This window comes from Gambusia affinis, linkage group LG10, assembly GCF_019740435.1.
Source record: "Gambusia affinis linkage group LG10, SWU_Gaff_1.0, whole genome shotgun sequence".
Taxonomy (NCBI): domain Eukaryota; kingdom Metazoa; phylum Chordata; class Actinopteri; order Cyprinodontiformes; family Poeciliidae; genus Gambusia; species Gambusia affinis.
This window is the reverse complement of record NC_057877.1, coordinates 8509828-8532965: the sequence shown is the minus strand read 5'-3', so window position 1 is coordinate 8532965 and position 23138 is coordinate 8509828. Positions and strand designations below refer to the sequence as shown.

Here is a 23138-nt window from a genome sequence, read left to right as displayed (position 1 = left end):
AAAATGGCACAATTGTTTACTGATATGTTTTTAAGTATCCTGATATTCAGCTTATTGCATGAAGCCTTGCTGCAGTAGATGCCTCACAAAGATTACAAGTGACCACAATGCTGAACGTCACAGTTGTACCCAGTCACAAGATGCCCAACATCAAGCAGTACAGCTTGGTAAGAGTTACAGTTGTAAAACCAGCATTGAATCACTCTGCCCCTCCCCCACATGTTGCTGTACACCGCTAGTCAGCTGGCTGGAAGAAGTAATCTGGCATTTTGGAAAAAATTCTCATCTGCACTAATAGTATTCCAATCGAGGTATTAGTTTTTAGGGTTTTTTGGGGTTTTATTTCAGTAATCCAAATAGTTTTGGCTTTAATGTCCTAAATCAGATGCTGCTGCCGGACCAAGTGGATATATACAGCACCTTATTATGTTATTGTTTCCACTTCTTTCTGTTCTTCTAACTCCGTGTCTGGTCGCTGATGACAACTTCTTGGAAATTCACATCCCAAAACCTGCACTGCTCCTTTAAGGAGCCGTAAGCCGCTTGGAGGACGGATGAGTTCAAAGCTGACTAGCGGCTCCAGGTGAAATGAATGACACTGGCGAGCTGAGGCCTACATTCAGCCTGGAGCTTTTACACCGCTGAGGTCAGCCTTGCTATGCGACAGTAACGTGGACTTTATGAACGCAGTTTGCTATAAACCTTTTCTACCCTTCAAAAACGCGAGTCTGCGTTTTGTTTTGTTTTTTTGTTGTAAAGGTAGAAGATCAGAAAGAAAGCTTTGTTGGCTTTGGCCAACAAAGCTCTTAAAGATGGCTTCGATTAGTATGAATGTTGATCTTTTGTTTGAGCTGCTGCTGATCGTGATGAAGAGGAGATCTGAGACGCTGTATGAAGTCTAAAGGCCAGGGTTAGTCTGCCAGCAGGCACACATTGCTTTCATTTCGTCACATGAGCTGTAATCCCTGAGCGTAGTGAGCCACCTACTGGCCACCTTTGGTAATGTAGGGACAATAAGAGCTGAGCATATAAGATGAGTTATGACTTGTTATTGGGGATCTTTGGTCTGTGTGTTACATGCTGCAGCTACTGCAGTGTTTTGTTTGTTTGTTTGTTTTTTCCTTAGAAAGAAATCCTCCTGCTTTCTTTTCCATTTTCAGCTTCTCTCTCTTTTTCTTCCACCCAGGCTGCAGAAGCAGACCTCTGAGAAGGAGTGGACCCGATAGAGAGGGAGAAAAGAGAATACAGAGAAACAAGCAACTTCCCCTCTGGCACTATGCGCATCTGACACACATCTACAAGGTATGGACAGCTTTTCTTTTTCTTTTTTTTTTTTTATGTGGTGCTTTGCTTCCAGTGGCTCAGTGTTTCTGCCTCTCAGGTAATATGTCATTTTGGTATTTTAGGAGTTTTTCACCACCATCTTTAAGAATATTTCAGAATCTGAGCTTTTTATTGGCAGCTGGATGATCCATAAAACCACATATTAGGTTCTTGCAATTGCTGATTCCTTCAGTTTCCTTTCATCTTGTTCAGATTTGATGATTACAGTTGAAATATTTCTCTTTCTTTTCTGAATACAATTAGTAACTAACGTATATTGACTAATATTCCTTAAATATCAATGCTGCCAACTAAAATGTATCTTTTTTTCTAGATTTGTGATTAAAAGTTGGAAATTTGTTTTTCATTTTTGTAATTTTCTATTTTCTTATCCCTTTACTTGTGTATATGCAAAGTGTAAATTTAAGGGGGATTTATGTGGTTCTGAAACTGGAATAATAATAATAATAATAAAAAATCTTTGCAGTAGCAGTGATTCTGATTAAAAGTTGCAAAATAAATGGCTCACATAGAAAATATATTCACATTTATTTATAAAAGTCCTGAATTTTAGCTCTCCTCAATATATTTATATATTTTATGAATTACCAACCCCTTTAATAGTGTTTTTTTCTCTTTTCAATCCTATTCATTCTAATTAATATTTTCAGTTTATGAAGTATGAAAAAACATTATTTAGAAAAGATTTATAAAGGGAGTTAAAAGTAAAAATAGGAATCATATTTCATTACTACTCATTCCGAAAATTCACAACTCAGCCAGATTTCGTACCATTTGCACAAAGTCATGCAAAAACAAAATTAACGAAATGCGACACAAAAAAGGTTCATGGTCCACCACCGATGGAGGAAACGGAATCTGTTCATATGTGAATTTCTACAAGCCACGATGTTTAGTGTGCTGAAGAATCTAAATTATTAGGTCCAGAACAGAACAAGGCTTCAGAGCAGGAAGTAAAGAAAGATAATTACAGACATGAGATTTAATAAACCACAGACTCAGACTTGTAATCACAAGGGAGCGATTGCTTCCTGTGCTATCAGGCTCTGCTGTCCGACAGGAGCAGGGAAGTTCGCATGATGTAACGCTGTTTGCTTTTTGCTGGGCAGCAGCGGTGGAAGCCTGCTAATGGTCCTTAAAGCACAATCCATTCATGAGGGGAAAATGCACTCTGGGGTCGTCAAACAAGATCAGTTGATATTAATCGATACCAGAACTTAGGATTTCATCTGATGATCATCTCCACTGACGCTGAAACCGGCCACTCACCTGTTGTGTAACTTCACACGGTCTCGTTCCCTCAGCTCAACACGCCGGCATCGAACCGACTTAATGTTGGTTCGCTTTTCTGATCTTCTAATAAAGGAAAGAAGAGCAGTTTGGACGATCCAGACAGGTGTTACAAGTCGGTCTTTTGGATAAATAGATCAGATTCAATCTCATTTATGCATGTAGTTAAAGTGAACTCATGATTCTAAAGTTGGCTGGGAGTTTTCCAACTATAATTATCATCATTGTTACTTCAGTAAGCCTGATGGTGGCGCTCCTTTAGTGTCCACTGCACAGCTGTCTGCAGTTTATTAAGTGACTGGGATTTTTAAAAAATGATCAGATGTGTTTTTATCAGAAGTTATGTAAAAGCGTTTATTGCTTTCTTTCAGCCAGCTGACCGGCAATGTGCAGCACTGTTTGGAAACAAGTCAAACCAGCACCTTCTAGTTGTTAATGAAAAGGATTTTAAACGGTACGAACACAGATTAGGTGAAGGATAACTATTTCAAAGTGGAAGTAAAAATTATTAGTTTAAAGGAGTAAAAATAATTAGTTGAAATTAATTCCTTATGAGTCAGAATTGGTGCATTTAAAAAATAAATGTGATGTTAAATCTGTTGTTCGAATAGCATTAAGATGTTGCAACAACATTACTGAGTGTGCTGATGTATTTGTATTTTTAGACTGATACGATTATGAAGCAGCTTGTTCCTTTAAAAAAAATAAATAAAGGTGATTTCAGTCCTGAGCTGGAAAAAGTATTTATCAATAAGTTCTTGTTGGAACATCATTAAAGTGAATTTCAGTCTATTTATAACAGGACAGGATTCCTTGAAGAGGTTAAAGTTGTCATTTTATTTATTTTCTTTAAATCTAGAAATTTCAACCAAAATTTAAGCTTTTTTTTTTATTATTAGTTTGCTCTGTGTGGTTTATAAATCGAAAGACAAAAATAACTCCCTCTGCGGTGCTTTTAAGCACTTTTTTGTTGTTGTTTTAGTTCTGCGTGGCAGCAGGTCGATTTAAGCCGTTTCGTGCCGTGGACGTAGCGAACTACAAACTCCTCGCACATGAGATCTTTCACTCATGCTGAAGCCTAAGCTCCTTCTGCTCTTTTGACCTCAAGCGTGTAGTAAAGACCGGCCGTGAAAGTGGCCGTCCATATGGCTCGTGGGACAGCAGCTGAGCCTACACACACTCTTATCCCAATCACAAATGATCATTCCTTAAAGAGTACATTTAAGTTTGAGCTGTTGTAATGATTTGATCTCAAGACCAGTGATAAATATGCCCATTTTGTCCACTAGGGGGTGCTGCTGCTGCACTGTAGGGTTAATGGCAGCGACGACGGGGACGTTGTGTGAGACGTTGTGTGAGATGTTGTGTTTCTGTCCAGAAAGGCCGAGCAGGCTTTACCGCAGCTGAGAGCGATGACTGGTCTCCTGCGTTGAAGCTCGATGGTATGGGAATGATGGACCTCCCTAATGGCCAATCAAGCATCTCCAACACAGCTGCAACAGCCTCTGAGGTAAGGCCTCGCCTGCACCCAGATCATCCCATTCCCTTTGCCACAATGTCTCCTTATACTCTTGTCTCAGTGGCAGTAGAGGACGGGCTCACTGCCCCACTTTCATCATTAACTCACTAGCGATCAGCCAGACATCCGAATCAGCCGACCGATTGGAGTGAATATCACCACGTCATAATGCTAAAATGTTATTTGTTTATTTATTTATTTATTTAATTTATGTTCATAAAAAAAAACAAAATTAATAACCTCAATTTCTTTGCTTACAAACACATTGACCAACACATTAATTCACTTCTTTTTGAGCTGCTTAAAAAGACAGTGTCCTGATTTACTATTGTAATTTTCCTCCAGCATCTAGAAAGAACAAACTATACAGACCTCATGGTTATTACACTAAATACTGATTTCTGAAACATTAGTGTTATTGCTTCTAAATAAATGTTAGCAACTTGTTTTCTTTGCATTATTTGAGGTCTGAAAGCACTGCGTCTTTTTTTGTTGTTACTTTGACCATTTCTCATTTTCTGCAAATGAAGACTAAATTTTTGCTTGGGATTCTGGAGACATTTTGTCAGTAATTCATAGAATTCAGAGCTGTGGGTTCTCTCTCTCTCATCATTACGTTTAAAACAAAGTACTTTTGTTGTTTTCAATCATTTCCCACAAACGACATCCTACTGAAGAAATTATGATCAACCCTCTTTTAATAAATGGGTTTTTTTTTTTTGCCTTAAAACCTGAAAAGAAAAATAAAATGATGGCAAAGTGACCTCAAATTTCTAATTGTAGCTATATATATATATATATATATAAATATTTGTTTACTAAAGGCTGTGTAACGTTTTCAGCTCTAAACAGGTTTCATTCTGCTGGTATATGGGCCGATATAGATAACTACACATAGCTAGAACCAGTATGTACATAATCCATTATGCACCTCAGGAAATCATCTAAAACTGAAATGTGCAGAAATTTTTCAATAATCAAAGAAAAATATTAAATCTCTATTTGATCATGAAAAAAAATTCTGTTTGTTTTTTCCTTCACAGAAGAGCAGCAGCTCAGAGTCTCTCAGCGATAAGACCTCTTCCGAGCTGAAGAAGAGTTTTGACGCCGTCGTGTTCGACGTGTTGAAGGTCACTCCCGAGGAGTATGCGGTGAGTCCAGTCCGAAGTCGTCTGCCGCTTCCTTCCGCTCGTCTAGTTAAACCGTCCGTATGAGTGTTTAAAAGCGGAGTGTTCAGTAAGCTCGGATGGGAAGTGCTGAGCTGAGATGGAGCGATATAAGAGGAAATGAGGTCTGGAGCGGCAATAATTAATGATGTTTGGCAGTGGCAAGTTGGCACTCGGGGAATTCCCTCAGCTGCCACTGCACACACTCTCCAATGGCGTCTCTAAATAAACTTCAGAGTCACGTTTGTAACACTTTATAGGCTTTATTCTGCAATTCCCTTTTGTGATAATTCAAACGAGGATCTTTTCTTGATCTCTGGTTAAAATGTTTTGCTGCGATTGCTTGTTCTGCCGTTTGTGACCACAAGATGGCAGTCTGATCTTCGTTTTTGTCAAACTCCTTCCTCTCTTAGATTTTAAGGCATTTCTAATAGGTTGAACCTAAATGCATTTTTTTTATTGTTTTTACATAGTTGCATTGACATCCCATTCACTTTTTTTATTCAATTTTTTATTATTATTATTATTTTTTTTACAAAAGATGTCGAGTTTTAATTTGTTTTCAAAAATGTATGGCAAATATTCATCAAAAATGAAAAATCAAAATCAAATCATTTAACATTTGCTGCTCTAAACAACTTTTATTTAGCTGAACTGGGAGGGAAAATATACACTTTGACTGTTACGGTTGCAGACGCCTGGTCTAGCTTGAATAAGTTGTGCATTGTCGATGTAAAAAGAGTTATTAACAATGATGTTGATGTTGGAGGTTTGTTGTTGAGGAAAGACTTTAATCTTCTTCTTTTCAGGAAGTCTAACATCTGCTGTGTTTCCTTCAGGGCCAGATCACCCTCATGGACGCTCCTGTGTTCAAAGCCATCCAACCAGACGTGAGTCGCCAAACTATATGACTCGATAACGGCTGATTTAACATCATTAAATTAATATAGTTCTCTCTACTGAGTGAGAGGCATTAGCTGGGGTTCTCACACTAACGACTACAAACTTTATCCTTTGTGTGTATTTTTGTAATCAAACAAGTATAGATATTATTATTAGCTTTAGCACTTTTATTTTAGCTAGTTTTCACACTTCAGAGTTTTCATACTTTGCGAAATAGAAAAAAATAATATAAAAAAAAGACACCAGTTTTGTTAATTGTCTGTAAGTGGGATGTTTTAACCTGTAAGGTGGATTTGGTTTAATCATAAAATTACGTGAGCACCGACAACATTTGAGAGGCAATTTTGTCAGAAGTGAGAATGTTGAACCCAGGACTGGGTTGGGTTAAACTTTCCATGAAGGCGCAGCGTGACCTGAAATCGCAGTCGCATGCAGTAATTATTTTTGTTTTTGTTTTAATCAAAGCAGAGCCAGTGCTAAACCAGGAGTCTGTTCTTTACTGGTTCTATTAAAGAGTGGTATGTTGAGAATTTATTGTAATATTAAAATTGAGTAATAAGAACATCATAAGACCTGCTTGGACTGCAGTAATTAATAGCTAATTCCACGCATTCATCTGAGGTCAAAGCTCACAGTAAAGCTACAAGCAGAAAGACGAGAATCTTGTTTAGTCAAGTGTTTATTAATCACGGCTTACATCGTAATCGTGGCATTCGCCAACCCCGTGGCGTATCGTGTGGCCGTTAACAGGAGCCAGCTGCCTGATTAAAGACTTTGCCGTCAGACCGTCCAACATCCGCCGGATACCGAGTCCAGTCAGCATTAGTCATCAGAAACCACAACGAGTTCTGGCAAACTCAGAAGATGATAAAAAATTCTTTTAACATTCCTCTGGAGTAGAAACGGAGCCGCCCTTTGAACTTGTCCAACACTGCAAAAAGACAATCTGCCTTAGTATTTTTGGCCTAGTTTCTAGTGCAAATATCTTGGTACACTTGTAATACGTCAGAACTAACTCACAAATATTTGTTCAACAAAATATAGGAACTTGTTTTAAGTCAACTCCTTAAGTATGCTAGTGGAACTAATACTTTTTCAATATTAAGGATTTTTATTTTTATTTTTTTTACTAAAAGCAATCTCCCGTTTCTTCCCCAAAAATTACTTTGAAGTTCTGTCTTATTTCAAGTGCACTAGGGTATTTACACTAGAAACTGGAACAAAAGTACTTGGTAAGATTTTGTTTTGTTTTTGCAATGTACTTTTTAATGTATTTAATTGAGGCTGCATGCAATAGACCATAACAAAGTACACCATAACTGTAAAGTCGAGGTTGTAAAAGCTCCTGTTTACTTCCAGCAGTAAATGTGTCTGGTTATGTAAAGAGTGAAGCACTATGATGATAATACACTGACTGGCCGCATGTAGCGAATCAACTACATGCGTTAATCAGCATGTATTTGAGTTGGTGAAACTCGACAAAGAAAGAGTAGCTCTCTATTGCTCACAGACATTGTCCCCCACTGGTTTGGGGATTTACACTACAGCAGTATAGTGGACATAAATAGTCAGTGGACTCTGAGGTGTTGCCTCTTATAGGTGTCTCTCTGAGCTCACCTGACCTCAACGCTATTTAGTGTTGGTGTGTGGCGTGCCACAGGGACGGATGAGGTGTCCAACAGTGGTAGGATGACTAGTCAGGGGCGTCCAACTCGTGGTGGGGAAACTTGGTTTATTGAGTTTAAATAAACAGAAGTTTGTCAGTGAGTTGGCTGTTTTTTTGGAAGTGTGGAATTGTCCTTTATTATTTTACTGTTCATTATTGTATTTTATTGATAAGTTTAAATTTTTCACATTGATCTGTATTAACTTCTAATTTTTTTTTTCTTGGATTTTCATTTCGCAGATTAAATTTAACATTTTGCTTGTCAGTATGGTCATAAGTAATAACCTGTTTGGCCGCCACACATTTTTAAATTCAGGTTGAACTTGTGTCTCTTAGGCTGGGTCTCTTAGTTTTAGTGAAGCAGGAAAACTGTGACTTTTTTACTTTTTTTTTTTTTTTTTTTTTTTTTAAGGAGTTTTAACCAGTAAATAAGTGCAGCAAAATAAAAAAAAATAAAAACATTTCGAAAGAAATTATCATTTATTCTAGGATACTCGGTTAGTTATTTTAAAATGTCCAGAAGCCCTAGATTTTAAAAGAACAGTAAAATGCCTCACACGACAGAAATCTTGAGCAAAATAAAGGATTGTTTTTTCTTTTCCATAAGCTGTGGGACCTACAGATATTACTTGTGAATCTAAAATTAAGGCCTTAAAATTTCATAAATTTATAAAAAAAAAAAATTAAAGTTGGTCTTAAATATGTTAATCACAGATCTTAAATTCTATTTAGGTTTTTTTATGAAGTTTGAGTCGCATCTTCATTGCATTCTGCGACGGTTGAGGCTAACACTAACTAGCTAATAACTATTAACTGCTAATGTAGCCTTGCTAGCTAGATAGCAAAGTTGTTTATTTTTTGTCTGTTGTGGCAAAGTTCAAACATGCGGCCAGCTGGCTGGACAACGTTCGCCTTCGCTATTGACTGACTTCTTGTGCCAACCCATACGATGCTCGGTGCATTCTGTGTAAAAAAAAAAGCTCGACTCTATGGGGTTATTGCTGTGGAGAGCATTGCGAAATGTGTCATTTTCTTCAAATTTCTGTCATGACGCAGGTCTTAAATTTCATTCGTAACGGTCTTTAAAAAGTCTTAAATATGAGTTGGTGAAACGTTCAGAAACCGGTCTGCGTTTGATGCATGTAGAAACGTAATAAATTTTGCTCAAATTCTCAGTGTTATAAAAATATTCTAGAAATTTGTGTCTAAAAAAAATTAAAAAACTGTCCTCACATGCCCTTTTCTCTGAAATGAAAATGTAAATAAGTCAAATAAAACGTCATTAGTTATTATCACCTTTGGAGGTCAAAAGTTCTTCCAATTTCCAAAATCTGCTATCTCGTCCCCCAATCACTTGCTTTCAAATTTTATCAGTAACCAGAGTCCCCCACACCCGGTGTACATATCCCAGCTATGCAGAAAAAGGGTGTCCCACCTTTTCTTGGTATTTGGCCCATCGAGAGTCACTGTGATCTCATTCATTTTCCCCTTTGAGCTGCTGGGGCCTTTCTGACAGCAGGCCCGGATTAGCAGGGTTTAAAGTTTACCGCTGTAGCCTTAGAGAACCAGCATGACTTACTGTCATTCTGTTGCATGTCCCCCCCCCAAGTCTCGCACATTTCTGTTGTGTTGGAAACAAAAGAAAAGTCGGAGCTCTGGCATACGTTCAGTTTGCCGTAGCTTTTCCAGCTTGTTCAGGAGTTAAAACTGAGGCGGACTGGGTATTTTACGTAGAAGTCCGATTGGTGTTGGAGGTAGAGAGAGGGAGCAGAGAGTGTGTTTCCCAGGGTGACCCAGCAGAGCGGACCATGGAGGCTCTCTGCGCTCTGGCTTTTCTTCCGTCGCGCCGAGAAAACACACGGCGCCATGACTGAAGGGAACTCTGCTGGAGCTTCCACCGCTGTCTTCCTCGTGTCCTCGTTGCAAGCGTATAATGGGAAAAGCAGCCGGGCATGCGTCTTCAGGCACGCCTGCCGCTTCGCTCTGTTCACGGCCCAAATAGGAAAATGTTAAATAACTCAATTCCTCGAATTATGCAATAGCGTTTTTATTGACTCCCAGCCCATTTCTTTCTCTCTCTTTTTTTTTTTACTTTTTTTTTTTCCCCACCCTCTGACCATTTAGTTTCATTGAATGTTGCGTGAAGGTCAACTCGGTGCAGCACCTCGCTAAAGATTTCATACCGTTTGGGGAAAAAAATGTGAAAAAGTTCAATCATTTATCATAAAAAATTTTGATTCATTGTCTTCTCCACAAAATGTGACAGCATTTCCAGAAATGTCATTTTTGCTATTTTCTCACTCACTTTGTTCCACAAGAGGATCAATAAATATCAGTGAGTTTAAAATTCTGATTAAATGCAGGTAATGTGTGCAGTTTAAGTGAGTGGCATCCTGAAGAAGATTTCAAATAGGAAAGATGTTCATGAACAGTGTTTATTTGTACTGCTACGAATGCTGTTTTAGATCAAGTATTTGTCTAAAAAAGAAGCAAAAAAAAATCATTTTATAAATCATAATTTTAACGTTATCACAATTATGCAACAAAATATCACGATAAAATCCCAAGTCCATATCGTCCACATCATGTTACAACCACACATTTTAATTCATTTTTTTATTTTAGTTTAAGCCAGAAAATTGTTTTCATGACTTCGCTCTAGTTATTTCAATAACAAATACATAAATTGACTCTATTTGCTAATCGTCTGAAGGGATTTGGTTCATTTTGGGGTATCGGACTGAAGAGGGCGAGCACAAGTGATGTTTCCTGTAGCGTTTGGTCAGGTCACTTAAAATCCCAATAAAATTCCTGGAGGTTTTCAGGCCATAACTTGACAAAATGTGGAAAAATTCAGGAGGCGTTGATATTTTTTTTTTTTGAGGCATTTTTACGTTTTGTGTCATTTCCTTTAGGTGAGAGAGTGGAAACAAGGCCATGATCGCTCGCGTTTCCATGACGCTGCATGATGTCACTCTCGTTTAGTTTCATAGCTTTAAGGCAGTTAGCGTTCGATCGAGATTTTTATTGCTTTTATAAACTCTCTTAACAAATCCAGATGTTTTGAGGGCCGATTTTTAGTAACATAACTCCAAAAGTTAATTAAAAGGAAAAAAGTGGAATCAACACTTTTTTCAATAAATTTCATCTGTCTTCTTTTTTTTTTTTTTTTTTTTTTTTTTTGCAAAACAACAAAGAGGAATGCCTTAACAAGACATTGTGGCTGGATTTTATAATCCTGCTGTTGCTAGATTTAAACACTGTGACTTCATAACTTGGGCTGTTGGCACTTTTATTAAAAAGTTTGTTTTCCTTCACTCAGTCTCCATAAACACTTCATAAGTATCACAAAATCACACTGAGAGACTGTGTGAGACTCTTTAGGAGAGCAGCAGCACTCACTGATTCTCTTTTACTTGCCTAAATGATTCGGACAATGTTGCAGTAGAAGAGAAGATGATAATAGCTTAAACGTTTCATCACTGACTCGAAGCAGATGTATGGAGAAGAGCCCAGAACGTCCAGCCAGACGTTGTGGATCAAGAAGAAATTCTCACCTTGTGCCGTGAAGGCAGTGAGGGGAAAAAAAGAAAATCAACCAAAAAAAACATTCAAGCTATGAATTTATGTCCATTACCGTGTGGAGGTGGCACAGTGCTCGCACCCTTACAGGTTCGATCACCTTTAAATGTTTCGGATTATCAAAGAAACAGTTTTTACTGCAGAGGAGGTCGTGCTGAGAATGTGAAAACAAAACGTGGTTTTCACACGATGGTTTGATTTCTGAGGGGATGCTATCCAAACCGACTCGGCCCCCGAGTGCAAAGTAGTCCCACTCTAAACCCAACAACCGGCCGTGGCACGCTTCGCGGCAATAGCTGCCGTTGAGTGTTTCCGCTCACTGGCCTCGAGTTTTGACACACTTGTCGTTTCCGATTTGTATCAATACGCTTGATATTAGGGGGACAAATCGACTGCCAGACGATTTCCTTCAGGGTTTTCCAGCAGAATTTATGGTTCCATTAATTTACATTCAGGTCAAAATTTAGTCCGGACCGCCATGTTGGTACCCTTCAACTGTTGATGTGATGCTCTTTTTCATAAATGCTCCCGAGTTTTACAGAAAACTGTGGCTGCAGGGACACAGTCTGAAAAGTTTTACCGTTTTTGTTTTGCAAGCTCACAGAATAGTTTCCTAAGTCTTTGGGATCATCAGGAGGATTTTGGGCAAATATGAGACCTTGATGTTCTTTTTGTGTCAGCAGTGGTTATGAGCTAGGAGTTCTCCCACAGATGCCAGAGACGTTTTTCCGACAAATGTTTCCATCCGCACAGGAACACTGAAATTGGCCCAAAACGCTGTTTTTACTCTGTCGGGTCTTTAAGTGGCGCTAAATATAGAACATGGGAAGTCCACCCACGTGAGGTCGGCGATAAACACGACAAGAACACCAGGATGGTGAACAATAAATTGGCGGCGTAGAAATTTTTGCTGCTGCGTCTCAACGAACATGCAACCTGCTGCTGCTGTTGCATGTGATGCGTTTGGGGGTCATAGGTCAGGTTAGACGTTTGGCTAATAATGTCAGTTTCCGCAAAAGATGCGTTTTCTCTTTCCACGTGAAGAAAAAAAAGAAGTGATGCGGAGTGAAAACTGTTAAAAACCGTAGATGTTTCTCTGGGTTCTTTCTGACCTCAAGGGTGAGTTGTCCAGCGTTTTGTGTAACCCACGCGCTCCTGTGAAGGTTCACCACTGCTTCATGTTTTTTTTCTTTTTTTTTCTTTACATTTGTGTATTTTGGCTTTCACTGAGGTTCCCTTAAACCTTATAAACGGCCCTTTACGAGGTTGATTTCCAGACTGTTAGTTTCTCATCTGCCCTCACATAGCGGGTGTGTTGCTTTCTGAGCTCCCTCTGCCTGCTTCGTGTCGTCAGACTGGCTCTTTTTAAGTGATTTCTTGGTTTCATAGAAGAAGGAAAGGTTTGGCTTGTTGAACTGAACTCTGTTTTAGTAATGACTTAGCAAAGTTTTATTACTTTTCACTTAAAACCTAATTGGTTTGGGTAGTTTTTGTTAATGCTTAATAAATGATAGATAATCCAAAGCATTAAATTCTGACTAAATACAGAAGCAGAATAAAGGGAAGAGATACTCTTGCTCTTTTTTTTTTTTGTTCTTTTTCCTGCACTACTATGAAGTCCAGCCAGGACCTTTGGACAGGAAGTAAACATCTTGTTTCATATGATGCAGAAAATTGTACATCCTGTACTTGGAGACCTGCCGCTAGCTCTCTTTGATAGAGGATTTGCTCAAAGGCATTTCATCTTCAAAACGCGTCTCGCCGTGACGCCGCAGACTCGGCGAGCGAACAAAGCATCGATCCAGGAGTGCCGTTTCCGCGCGAACGGGACGGAGCCCGTTGCCATCTGAGCGGCAAAAGCCATTCCCTCAGTAGAGAGGAATGCGCAGCCCGGCGTGGAGCGCCTGGCGTAATCGATGGGAACGGCAGACGGTATTTTTTTGGGACGTAGAATAATCGATGCTGCAGAGCAGACCGTCGTTTGATTTACGGCCCTCCGGTGAATGGCGGTTATGTTCCTTGGCTGTCGTTTAGCAGAGTGAAATGCCATTATAATGACATATGATAACATGGATCACAGTGAGGAGGGTGGGATGGATGCAAGGGACTAGAAGGAAATCTCTCCCGCTCATCTGAATTTACGAAGCGGCGATTACTGCTGGCGACTCCACTTAGATGAACTGTCCCGTCGCAGAAGAGGAGATGAAGTGATGTGTTTAGTGAAAGTAGAAAAGAAATTTGATTTGGAGGGGAAAAACAATAGAAGCCATTCTTTCCCTCTCTGTTTTTCCAATTTTGTAATCGGAGACGCTGCTGACGATCTGCAGCTGAATGTTTATGAAATAGTGTCTGAGAGGGAGGGAGTATGAGTGTGAGAGAGAGAGAGCTGTGCCTTTTGTTTTTAACACAAGAGTCATGGCAACAGCCAAGCTGAGTGATTTAGCGGCTTTGGCCAGAAGTCTTTGTTACAGCAGTCAGGTTGCATTTTACATACGGCCCAGAACCATGTGGCCTTCCCCACATGTCCGATCAGCCACAGCAGATCTCCTCTGAACACGCTCAAGGTCGCAGAGAATGATGGTCTTCTAGTCGAAGGCAGGCAATGTTTCTTTTTCACGAGCCCGGCTCAAATAGATCCCCACACACACACACACATTCAGATCAGAATGCTACCGTCTCTTGCATAGATGCACCGATCTGATATTAATATGTGCACCAGTTCCATTATTGAGAACAATTCTAGATCTGGTATCGGTGCCAACGTGTCCAATCTATAAGGGTAGATCTATTCAGTGTAACTTCAGATATTGGTATTTGTATCAAAAGGGGAAAAAAGTGGATCGGTGCATCCGTGATCTCTTCCTGATAAGTTTATGAATCTGTTCAACCGAAAGGATTCAGTCACATTTGAGAAGACTGTTAACATGGTTAATAGTCACCCCACTGTTGTCAACTTACCAACTATTTAAGAGGAATCAGGCTGTCTGGCTTTTTTTTCTTTTTTCCTTCTTTTTAAAGATCGGTGATCGGCCAGAAAGCCGCAGTTGGTATACCTCCAACGAATAATTAAAAGATGTAATTTAATTGAATTTTACTTCACCTGGAAAAGACTCATCCAGATTAAAACAATCTTTTACAAGACTATCCTGGGCATCGAGATTTCTATTATTGTGCCAAAGATGCAGTTGTGGAAAAAGTGTGATGATTTGGGGGGGAGGGAATCCAAAACACAATCAATCCAATCTTCCTGTTCCACATTTTTCAGAACAACCTCTCCAGTATCGCTGATTTGTCTGGCATAATGCAAAACCAGCTCATCATTTTCTCTCATAAAATTCTCGTTTCTAGCTGCGTTGTGTTGGAGAAAACCACGGCTGAAAATATCAACGTCTTCCCAGCCAGAGGACGGATCTGGGCTGCAGATCAGAGGCTTTTATTCAAAGTTTCCCTTTGTTCTGTTGGCCGAGACGCTGAGAAGCAATAAGCTGCTTCTACTGCTAGCTAATTTTGGTGAAACCGTTAGAACAAAAGTTTGGCCTCTGATCTGCAGCAAATCACCACTACTGTACGCACCCATCAGTTTACACACACACACATGTGTGGTTTATGCGATATAGAAGTGTTGCTAGAGTCCAGTTTCTGCCACAAAATGTCACAGAATTACAGTATCGGCTGTATTTTCCAGCTGGCACCGACACATTTGATGGTAAGGTCTATCAGGCTGTTGGCTCACAGCTCAGTGCAGATCCTCACTGTCCGCGCATGTTGTTTGGACAGTGATCGCTACGCAACAGAAAACAAGAAGGAACCCCCCACGCCAGACAGGCTGGACTGGAGTCTGTCAGCTCCTCGCTCCGGACGCATTCATCATGAAATGGGAGAAACGTAACGCTTTGGCAGGAGAGAGCGAAAAAAAAAATCCCCACAATGACAAGTTTTCCATTGTCCGGGTGGATTTTTGTCCACCGCCGTTGATGCAATTTCGTCATTGTATTTTAATGCCGTCTTCAAGTGTGAACCAACAGTTACGAGGAGAATAAACTTTAACACATTCTCCGGTTTGCGAGAAAAGGAAAAAAGCAAAACTAAAGAGTAGATGATGAGTGATTTCCTGTTTTATGGACTTTTGAGATTTATTTACCCGCCTGACCATTTTTTGGCTTTCTTTGTAAGCACAAATCTACACCTACCAGACGTGTGAACAGTTTTGGCCAACAGGGCTTTTCTGCTAATTATAATTATTCAATATTTCCTGCAGCTCTAGTTTGTTTTTCTCAGTGTGTCTGGGCGTCAAAACTAAAATTATTCCAAGGAAAATCTGTGGGTGGCAACAGGAAACAAAGTAATAACTGAACATTTCTTACAACTTGGAGGCAATTTAACCTGATCTTACAAGTTCACAAAGTGGTAAAAAAAAAAATAACGCCCTGACAACCAAAAACATCTCCACCACATGTTCATGCGTGTTGTTAATCTCTTAAATTAATGGGAGGAAGCCACAAAATAATGGCAACATTTCCAAATATAACAAATTACACATTTAGGTTCCCAAAATTGTAACTTCAAGGAAAAAGCAAAATTAATAGAAACAAAAAATTCAACATAAATGTCCATAACGCCGTGCTCCGTCTTGATTTGATTATGGGGAATATGTCAGTGGTACTGAAAACAAAACTTATGTTTATGACTTAAAACTGGTTTTGATCAACACCTTCCATCTCCATACATTTGTCAACAAATACATCTGTTCCTAGAAAGAAAGGGGAAAAAAAAACAACAGATTTCTGCGGTTTGCAGCGGAGGTGACTGCTAGTTTAAAGGTTTCTGAAAGTTTAAAGCAGAGGGGAAAAAAATGCTTAAAAGCAGATTTTTACTCCTCTTTTCCCCTTATCTTTTCTTTTTTTGCCATCCCATGTTTTCCCTGGCCTGCAGATTTGCAGGGAGTCAGATCTGCCATAAATTAGGCATAACCAGGCAATCAGCCCAGCGTTCCTCCATCGCACTTCATCCTAAAGCACTAATCAGCAAACAGAAACAACTCGCATCATTTTTCACGGCGGTCCTCCCTGTCATCCCCTGTAAATCTCTTTGCTGCTATACCCTCCTTTATTGCAGCAATTTTTATTTATTAATTTCTCTTTCTTTTCTTTTTTTTTTCTTCTCCCCCTCCAATGAAGTTGCCGGGGGTCCCGGCGCACAGACATAAAACAAAAGAGGATTCTTGTGGCATCACACATGATCTCATCGCTATTTGCGGCTCCGCAGCTGAACCTCGCTTTGTTCAGATTTCACTTTGTAATTGTTAGCTTGCGAATCTCCTTCGTCTCATTCTAGCTCGGGTGCATCTTTTATCTTGTTTAATTGTTTTTGTAGATAATTGCCTATCTCCATGCCAGAAGTGAGCTCAGTTATTATTACAATATATATATATATATATATATATATATATATATATATATATATATATATATATATATATATATATATATTCTTTTTGACAGCCTCTGTGTTAATTCTACTCCAGTAAAGTGTTCAGTTCAAGCAGCGTGAGGAAATGACAGGCTGTCTGTGGTTTCGCGGAGCAAGCTATTTTACTGCACTGTTTTACTGCAGCGTTTAAAACCTTCGCCTTTTGCAAAGCCTTTCTCAGAGCGATCCAGTGTTGTTGTTTTTTTTTTTTTTTCTTTCTTTCTCTCCTTTATGTTGGCAGGAATTTTGTCAGGCTTGAGCGTGGGGAGGAGAGGCAGTAAAGTCACAAATAAATTTAAGGAAATTAAATCCTAACAGGTTTTGGAAAGGCTGCGGATCAGGGCAGCTGGACTCTCTAATTACGCCACCGAACAACAGGAAGACTTGAAATAACTTCAGACGGAAAACGACCTGGACGGACTTGGTGTGTGTTAAAGTGAGAGGACAGGAGGACCGAGCGGTCTGGTGTCAAGGTTTCTGCTGGGTCGTTAAAAAAAAAAGGAAAAAAAAAATCTTTATTGGCACTTATGGTACAGACTTGTTAAAAACTAAATTAGTCTTTTAGTGCAGCTTCTTATTGTCATAATATGCAAACTTCAATTTGGTTGCATTTTATTCACAATGAATTTTCTCATTTTTATGATGCAATGGAAGGACAGAAAGGGCTTTTTCCTTACAAGCAATTGGTTGGCATCCTGGTTTAAAAGATGAAATGGAAACTTTGGGACTTTTACTTTTTTTTTCTCCTTTTTACCATCACCATCCTCCTCACTGTTTGTGGTGCCAAGGTAAATGGATCCTTGTCCAGCTTAGTGCCCAAAGGAAATGGGCCACTGTGGCGTTATTATACAGGATTTCTATGCTATCTGGAGAAGTGCGGAAAAGACAATGGGAATCTGAAAAAATATTTGCTTTTATAGACTTAATTTCCTATTCTAGTGTCAAAAAGTTCCTTCCTTCATCCTGTGCCATTTCATTGCATCATTTTTTCATGTTCAGCTTTCTGTTACTCTGTTCATCACTCCTTGCAGAGATGCACTGATCCGATAGTAATACCTGTGTCAGTCCCAATATCGAAAACAATTCTAGATCAGGTGTCTGTGACCATTTGCTTGATGTATTATATATTTTACATTATATTTAGAGTTCCTAATTGTACTTTCTGGTCCATTTGAAAGAGAGTTTGTTGCCAAGCCTCAGATATCTGTATCAGTATCGGAAATGAACCGATACCGATACGTTTCATTTCTTTGTCATTTATATTTTAAAAATTCACTAAAAAGTTTGACAGCTCTGCACTTTTTTTACATTACAAACATGTAGGAAACTTGTTTAACTTAAAACAGAAACAAACTGGAATTTAAGCCTTTCTAGGATCTGAGAAACTTAAGTCAATTTAAGAATTTCAGCCACCTTCATCCTACTGCACCATAAAGGTTGGATTTTTCAGTGTGAGATGATGCAGCTGCATTAAAAGATGATTTTTATTTCTAGGCTTTTGCGTGTTTACCTGGGGTGCCAGTAAATGTGGTTTCCACTGCGCTGCCTGGGTGGCAGAGAGAGGGCGGAGCCATGAGGCTCAGAGAAAACAAACCAACTCACCTCTAAGTATAGGAAATAAAAGGTTTATAAAATAAATGTAAGGGTTAATTTAAAAATAATAATATAGAAATGAGCTGAAATGTCCTGCTCTGTTTGAACTTTGTCTCATTAAGCACACCTGTGATGCTTCATGTCATTGATTTTAAAAATCGTTGTGAAAAGACCTGCTCTGTTCTTCGACAGTTTCAGTTTTATAGCCTCCCCCCCTTTTTTCCTACATCTCCGCTCTTTACCGTTGAACGTAGACTTAGAGCTTGACCTCACCCACGCATGAATGTCTGCTTTTAACATCTGCATTTGATATTCGGCCTCTGAGACTTAGCCCTGAATGAACACAGGCTTTTGTTGCAAACAAAACCAAACCAAAAAAATAAATAAAAAATAACGCTGATACAGTCCAGCTCCGGGGGAGCTCGGCGAGGTTTACTGGACGCTGCTGCTTCCAGACAGTCGCCTTGCGTCACTGAGGGGCTGCAGGCTGATTCAGCTGTTCAGGCCGCGTCCCAAGTAAGCCGAGCTGGAGAAATGTCCAGCAGGAGGGCTCACACAAAGTTCCTCTCCTCTTCCCCCCAACGTTATGTCACTGTCCCTGGCCTCTGGGACATCCTGTGGAGGTCCCGGGTTGGACCTGGGTTCCCTTTGGACTGTCTGTGTGGTCTCTGCCTTCTACCTCATCGCCGAGGACGGCAGCTGAAGGCCGAACGGACTTCCAGCCTGGTTCTGAAACAGAAACAAATGAATGTTTGCGTGTCGGTCGAATTTCCTCTGTTCATCTTCCAACATTACGACGGCTTTTGTTTTTAATCAAGTTTACAGAAAGTACACTGTCCACAGCTGCTGCTGCTTTGTAAGAGCATTATTAGGGCATTTATAAACATTTTAGTACAAAATAAAAAAAAAAATCAACCAATACACATCTTAGCAACAGAGTCGTTAAAGCCGTCATAAGTTATGATAGCTCAAACATTCTCCAGCCTCAGTTCAGATGTTGTTAGACATTTTTGTGTGCTGAGTAGACATGGGCCACTGTAATGTAATTTATACCGAGATATAACATGATCTACTTGTTTTGATTTACAGCAAACAAACAAAAAAATATTTTTCTACTGCTTCCACTGTAATGTACCATGGTACCTAAGGAGATAATGTTTTGTTTTTTTTGTTTGTTTTTTTAAAAGATTTTATTTTTTATTATTTTGATATGTAAACTTAAAAAGAAACATTCACTATATTTATTAGCATTTCAAAGCAATCGTGCTAATCAGACACACTGTTAGGTATTTGTGCTGTGCAGTTCTTTGTAGAAAATGCAGAAAGTATAAAAAGTAAAAATGCATTGGTCAAAATGTTTGGTGTTGATTTTAGTTTTCTGACGAGACTTGGCCACAGTTGTGTATGCAACAACAGCAGTTTAAAAAGATTGTTGCTTTTTTTAGTTTTTTTTTTTTTTTTGCACTAGTGGCATTTACTCATCAGTAGCTAGCATTGCTCACCTCATGTTTCTGTGGAGCTTTTTCTGGCCTCTCATTACAGGACTTTAAACTCCACTTGTGTTTTATAAAGCCTGTAACTTTTCAAAAACTTAGTAGGGCTTGAAACCTGTTGCCATTTAAACTTGAATTAGTTACTTTGAAGTCCCTGATTAGATTGTTTGGGTGTGTTGTAGATATTTTTAGCTCTCAAATAAACCCTTAGAATTTGTTTTGAATTGTGCCAAAGTGTGTCCAGTTTGTGCTCTTTTACCCATTATTGTAAGATTTACGACGGTGTGATAAGGGCAGAGAAATATTTGCTGTAGATTTAAAACAGACATGTTCCCGTATGACCTCACCTGTTTGTTTTTTGCTGTCCCTCATTTATCCCTTTAAGTCTTCACTCTTCTGTTCTTTCTCCTCCTCCTCGGCCGCCGCTTTCCTCTACTATCATGTCTTGGTCCTTCCCTCTTTTCCATCTCCCCAAGCAAATCTTCCCACTGCGCTGTGAAACGCATTAGCGGCATGTGTGCGTCCACAACGTCCCCTTTGTCTCAGAACGTAATCTGGGTTTCATTTGTTGTTTACAGGAGCTTTCTAGCTGTGGCTGGAACAAGAAGGAGAAGCACAGCTCCGCTCCGAATGTCGTGGCCTTCACCCGCAGGTTCAATCAGGTGAGACTCCGACATCCTCGGCGCTCGCAGCCCAGTTAGATCTGAAGTCTTGCCCCCTCCCAAAAAAAAAGAGAGAAGAAGGGGAAAGTCTTCCTCCCTGCGGTTGTGGAGATTTATGAGGCTTGGCCATTGAGGTTTGAGGGGATGACAGGTCGTATTTCCATCATGCCCTCCGTCTCCAGCCTCCTGCTCTCAAGTCATCACCCCGGTTCTCCCAGATGTGCTTGTTTTTGAAGCTGTTTATCATGGCAGCTCCTAAAGTTCCCTGTGTCTTCTCCTTGCACTTGAAATGCTCTTATGTACAGCATAAGTGGTCCCCAGGTGAAGCGTGTCTGAAGGCAGACATCTCTTTATCCTCAGCTACTTGCATTTATATAGTTTCTTGCAAACATATTGACACTTCTTTTGCTTTTTGTCTCATTAAAGCCACAATTTAATATGTTTTATTGAGGTTTTATGTGATGGACCAACATGAAGTAGTGGATTACTAAGAAGTGGAAGAGAGGTGTACTTGGTTTTCTTTTTTGTTACTTTTTGTTCACAAAATCTTTAAATTCAGTCCCTTTCACTCTGATACACCTAACATTAGTCCAGTTGGCTTTATAAATCGCATAATTATTGAATCGATAACTCCTTTGTCACTGAGTTTATGAATGAAAGCTGCTCTTTTGAATATGTCAGAACATTCAAGAACAAACAGCTTCAAGAAAACCAAGGAACACATCAGACGAACTTAATTTAGTTTGATTTGATGTATTTGATTAGGAGAGTGCACATTAATCAACATTACCACAATTCATGGCAGTGTAAATATGCAAGAACTGACACAATAGCTACATGTCAACCTTTGTCATCCTAAGACAAGTCAATACAAAGCATCTCACTGTACAGGGCAGGACACGGAGCACATAGTTCTATTAAAAGAAGTAGAAAGAAACCAACCTTTACACACATTAAATAATTAAGCAACAGAGAAAATATACAAGAACAGGTTACAAGACCCTCAGGGGGAAGTGGTTAATATCCCAGCTTTGAAAAGCTCTGTTCTGCCCATCATGTGAAAATGGAGCAAGACTTGAATACTCATAAAAATGTGATGCTGGAGGTATCTAATTTAATCTGAATGATTTTGAAATGGCTTCTGAGCAAAATAAGTAAAGCTGGTGGAGATACAAAACAAAAAAAAACTTTACTGCAGCTGCTATTGTAATAAAAAAGTTTTTTCTTCATCCATTGAGAGTTGAATATAACTCCACACTATTTAGATTTTCTCTCTATTTCACTCAACGACACAAATGTCCGAGTCTGCCAGCGTTGCAAAATGTTGGGGTGTACATTTTTTTTTTTGAGAGTAAACAAATGACTGCGCACATGTTGAAGAATCTTTCTCTCCTTACGCGGTTACGTCAACGGGAAGCTGTGGGGAACGATTCAAGGGGCAGCCATCCCCTTTAATCCACTTCCTCTGTTTTTGCCAGTCTTTTCTGAGCCCCACTTCACCAACCTCACATGTAAATATGATCCAAGAAGAATGTGTTTCTGTGGAAATTTCTTTATGTACGGCAGATCCCAAACGGTGATTCAAGATGTTTGCCGCACGCATTCGGCCGCTGCGAGCCAAGGAAAATGAGCTTTTTGGACAGACGGTCTTTGGCTGTCGAGGCAGAGAGTCCCAGAAAGCCCATTCCACATTAACTGCGGCCATTTTTGTTTTTCCCCCCGTTGATTCAAATTTTTTGTTGACTCTGTGCTTTTAGGAGCCAACAAAGGAGGCAATTTGCCAGCAAGTTTAAACCACTACGATAAATACTCTGTAACCTGTTCCTTAAAGCTTACCAAAAGAGTTAATATTTATGGTCAAATGACAACGCTAGGTTTTAACATCTCAGTTTGTCCTGTAGACCTCTAATGCTCCCCAGCCAGAGATTGGATGATTATTTGACTTGTATTGTTACAGTTTTTATATGCAAGACTTTCATCTTCACCAGTTTCTTCCATTAAACCAGGAAACTGGTTGATCTACAGCCGATACGTCTGGGTTTGCTTTGGCTGCTCCACCTTATTAAGCATTATTGAAACACTGGGATCTTCTCCTCTAACAGGCTTGATACGCTTATAAATCCAGCATGAAAGATGTGAGATTTGTTTAACCGAGATGTCCAAACATGGCCAACGTGTCCAACTCCAGTGTTTTCCATGACAGATGGAGGTTAAAAAGTGAAACGTATCAAACGGGGCAGCCAGCCTGTAATTCATTCAGTCTTCCCGGCATCGAGTAGTAAGAAATGATCAAAAATAAAACAACACAAAAGGAGAGAAATGATTAGCACTTGTTGAAGTCTAATTCTGTCTGGAAGACTTCATTTGATTTCACTTTGAACGCTATTGCTGCGATTGGCCATTTTTGAGACTTTGTTCTCGTAATTTAAGCTTGGTTTGAGTTTGATACTG

At 39.4% G+C, this 23138-nt stretch overlaps 1 protein-coding gene across 5 annotated transcripts in view; it reads left to right on the top strand.

Moving 5' to 3' along the window:
* Positions 1–23138, top strand: part of ralgps2 (Ral GEF with PH domain and SH3 binding motif 2) — an 84036-nt gene that overhangs the window by 19493 nt on the left and 41405 nt on the right. For 2 of the 5 annotated variants that reach the window (XM_044129012.1, XM_044129011.1), the window contains exons 1-6: positions 625–910; positions 1187–1302; positions 4013–4144; positions 5197–5304; positions 6159–6209; positions 20604–20687. In XM_044129012.1, coding sequence (XP_043984947.1) covers positions 892–910; positions 1187–1302; positions 4013–4144; positions 5197–5304; positions 6159–6209; positions 20604–20687 — 510 coding nt within the window. In that variant the 5' untranslated portion in view covers positions 625–891. Of the gene's footprint in view, positions 1–624; positions 911–1186; positions 1303–4012; positions 4145–5196; positions 5305–6158; positions 6210–20603; positions 20688–23138 lie in introns of those variants that run through there. The other 3 variants (XM_044129015.1, XM_044129014.1, XM_044129013.1) reach the window with 3 other exon arrangements.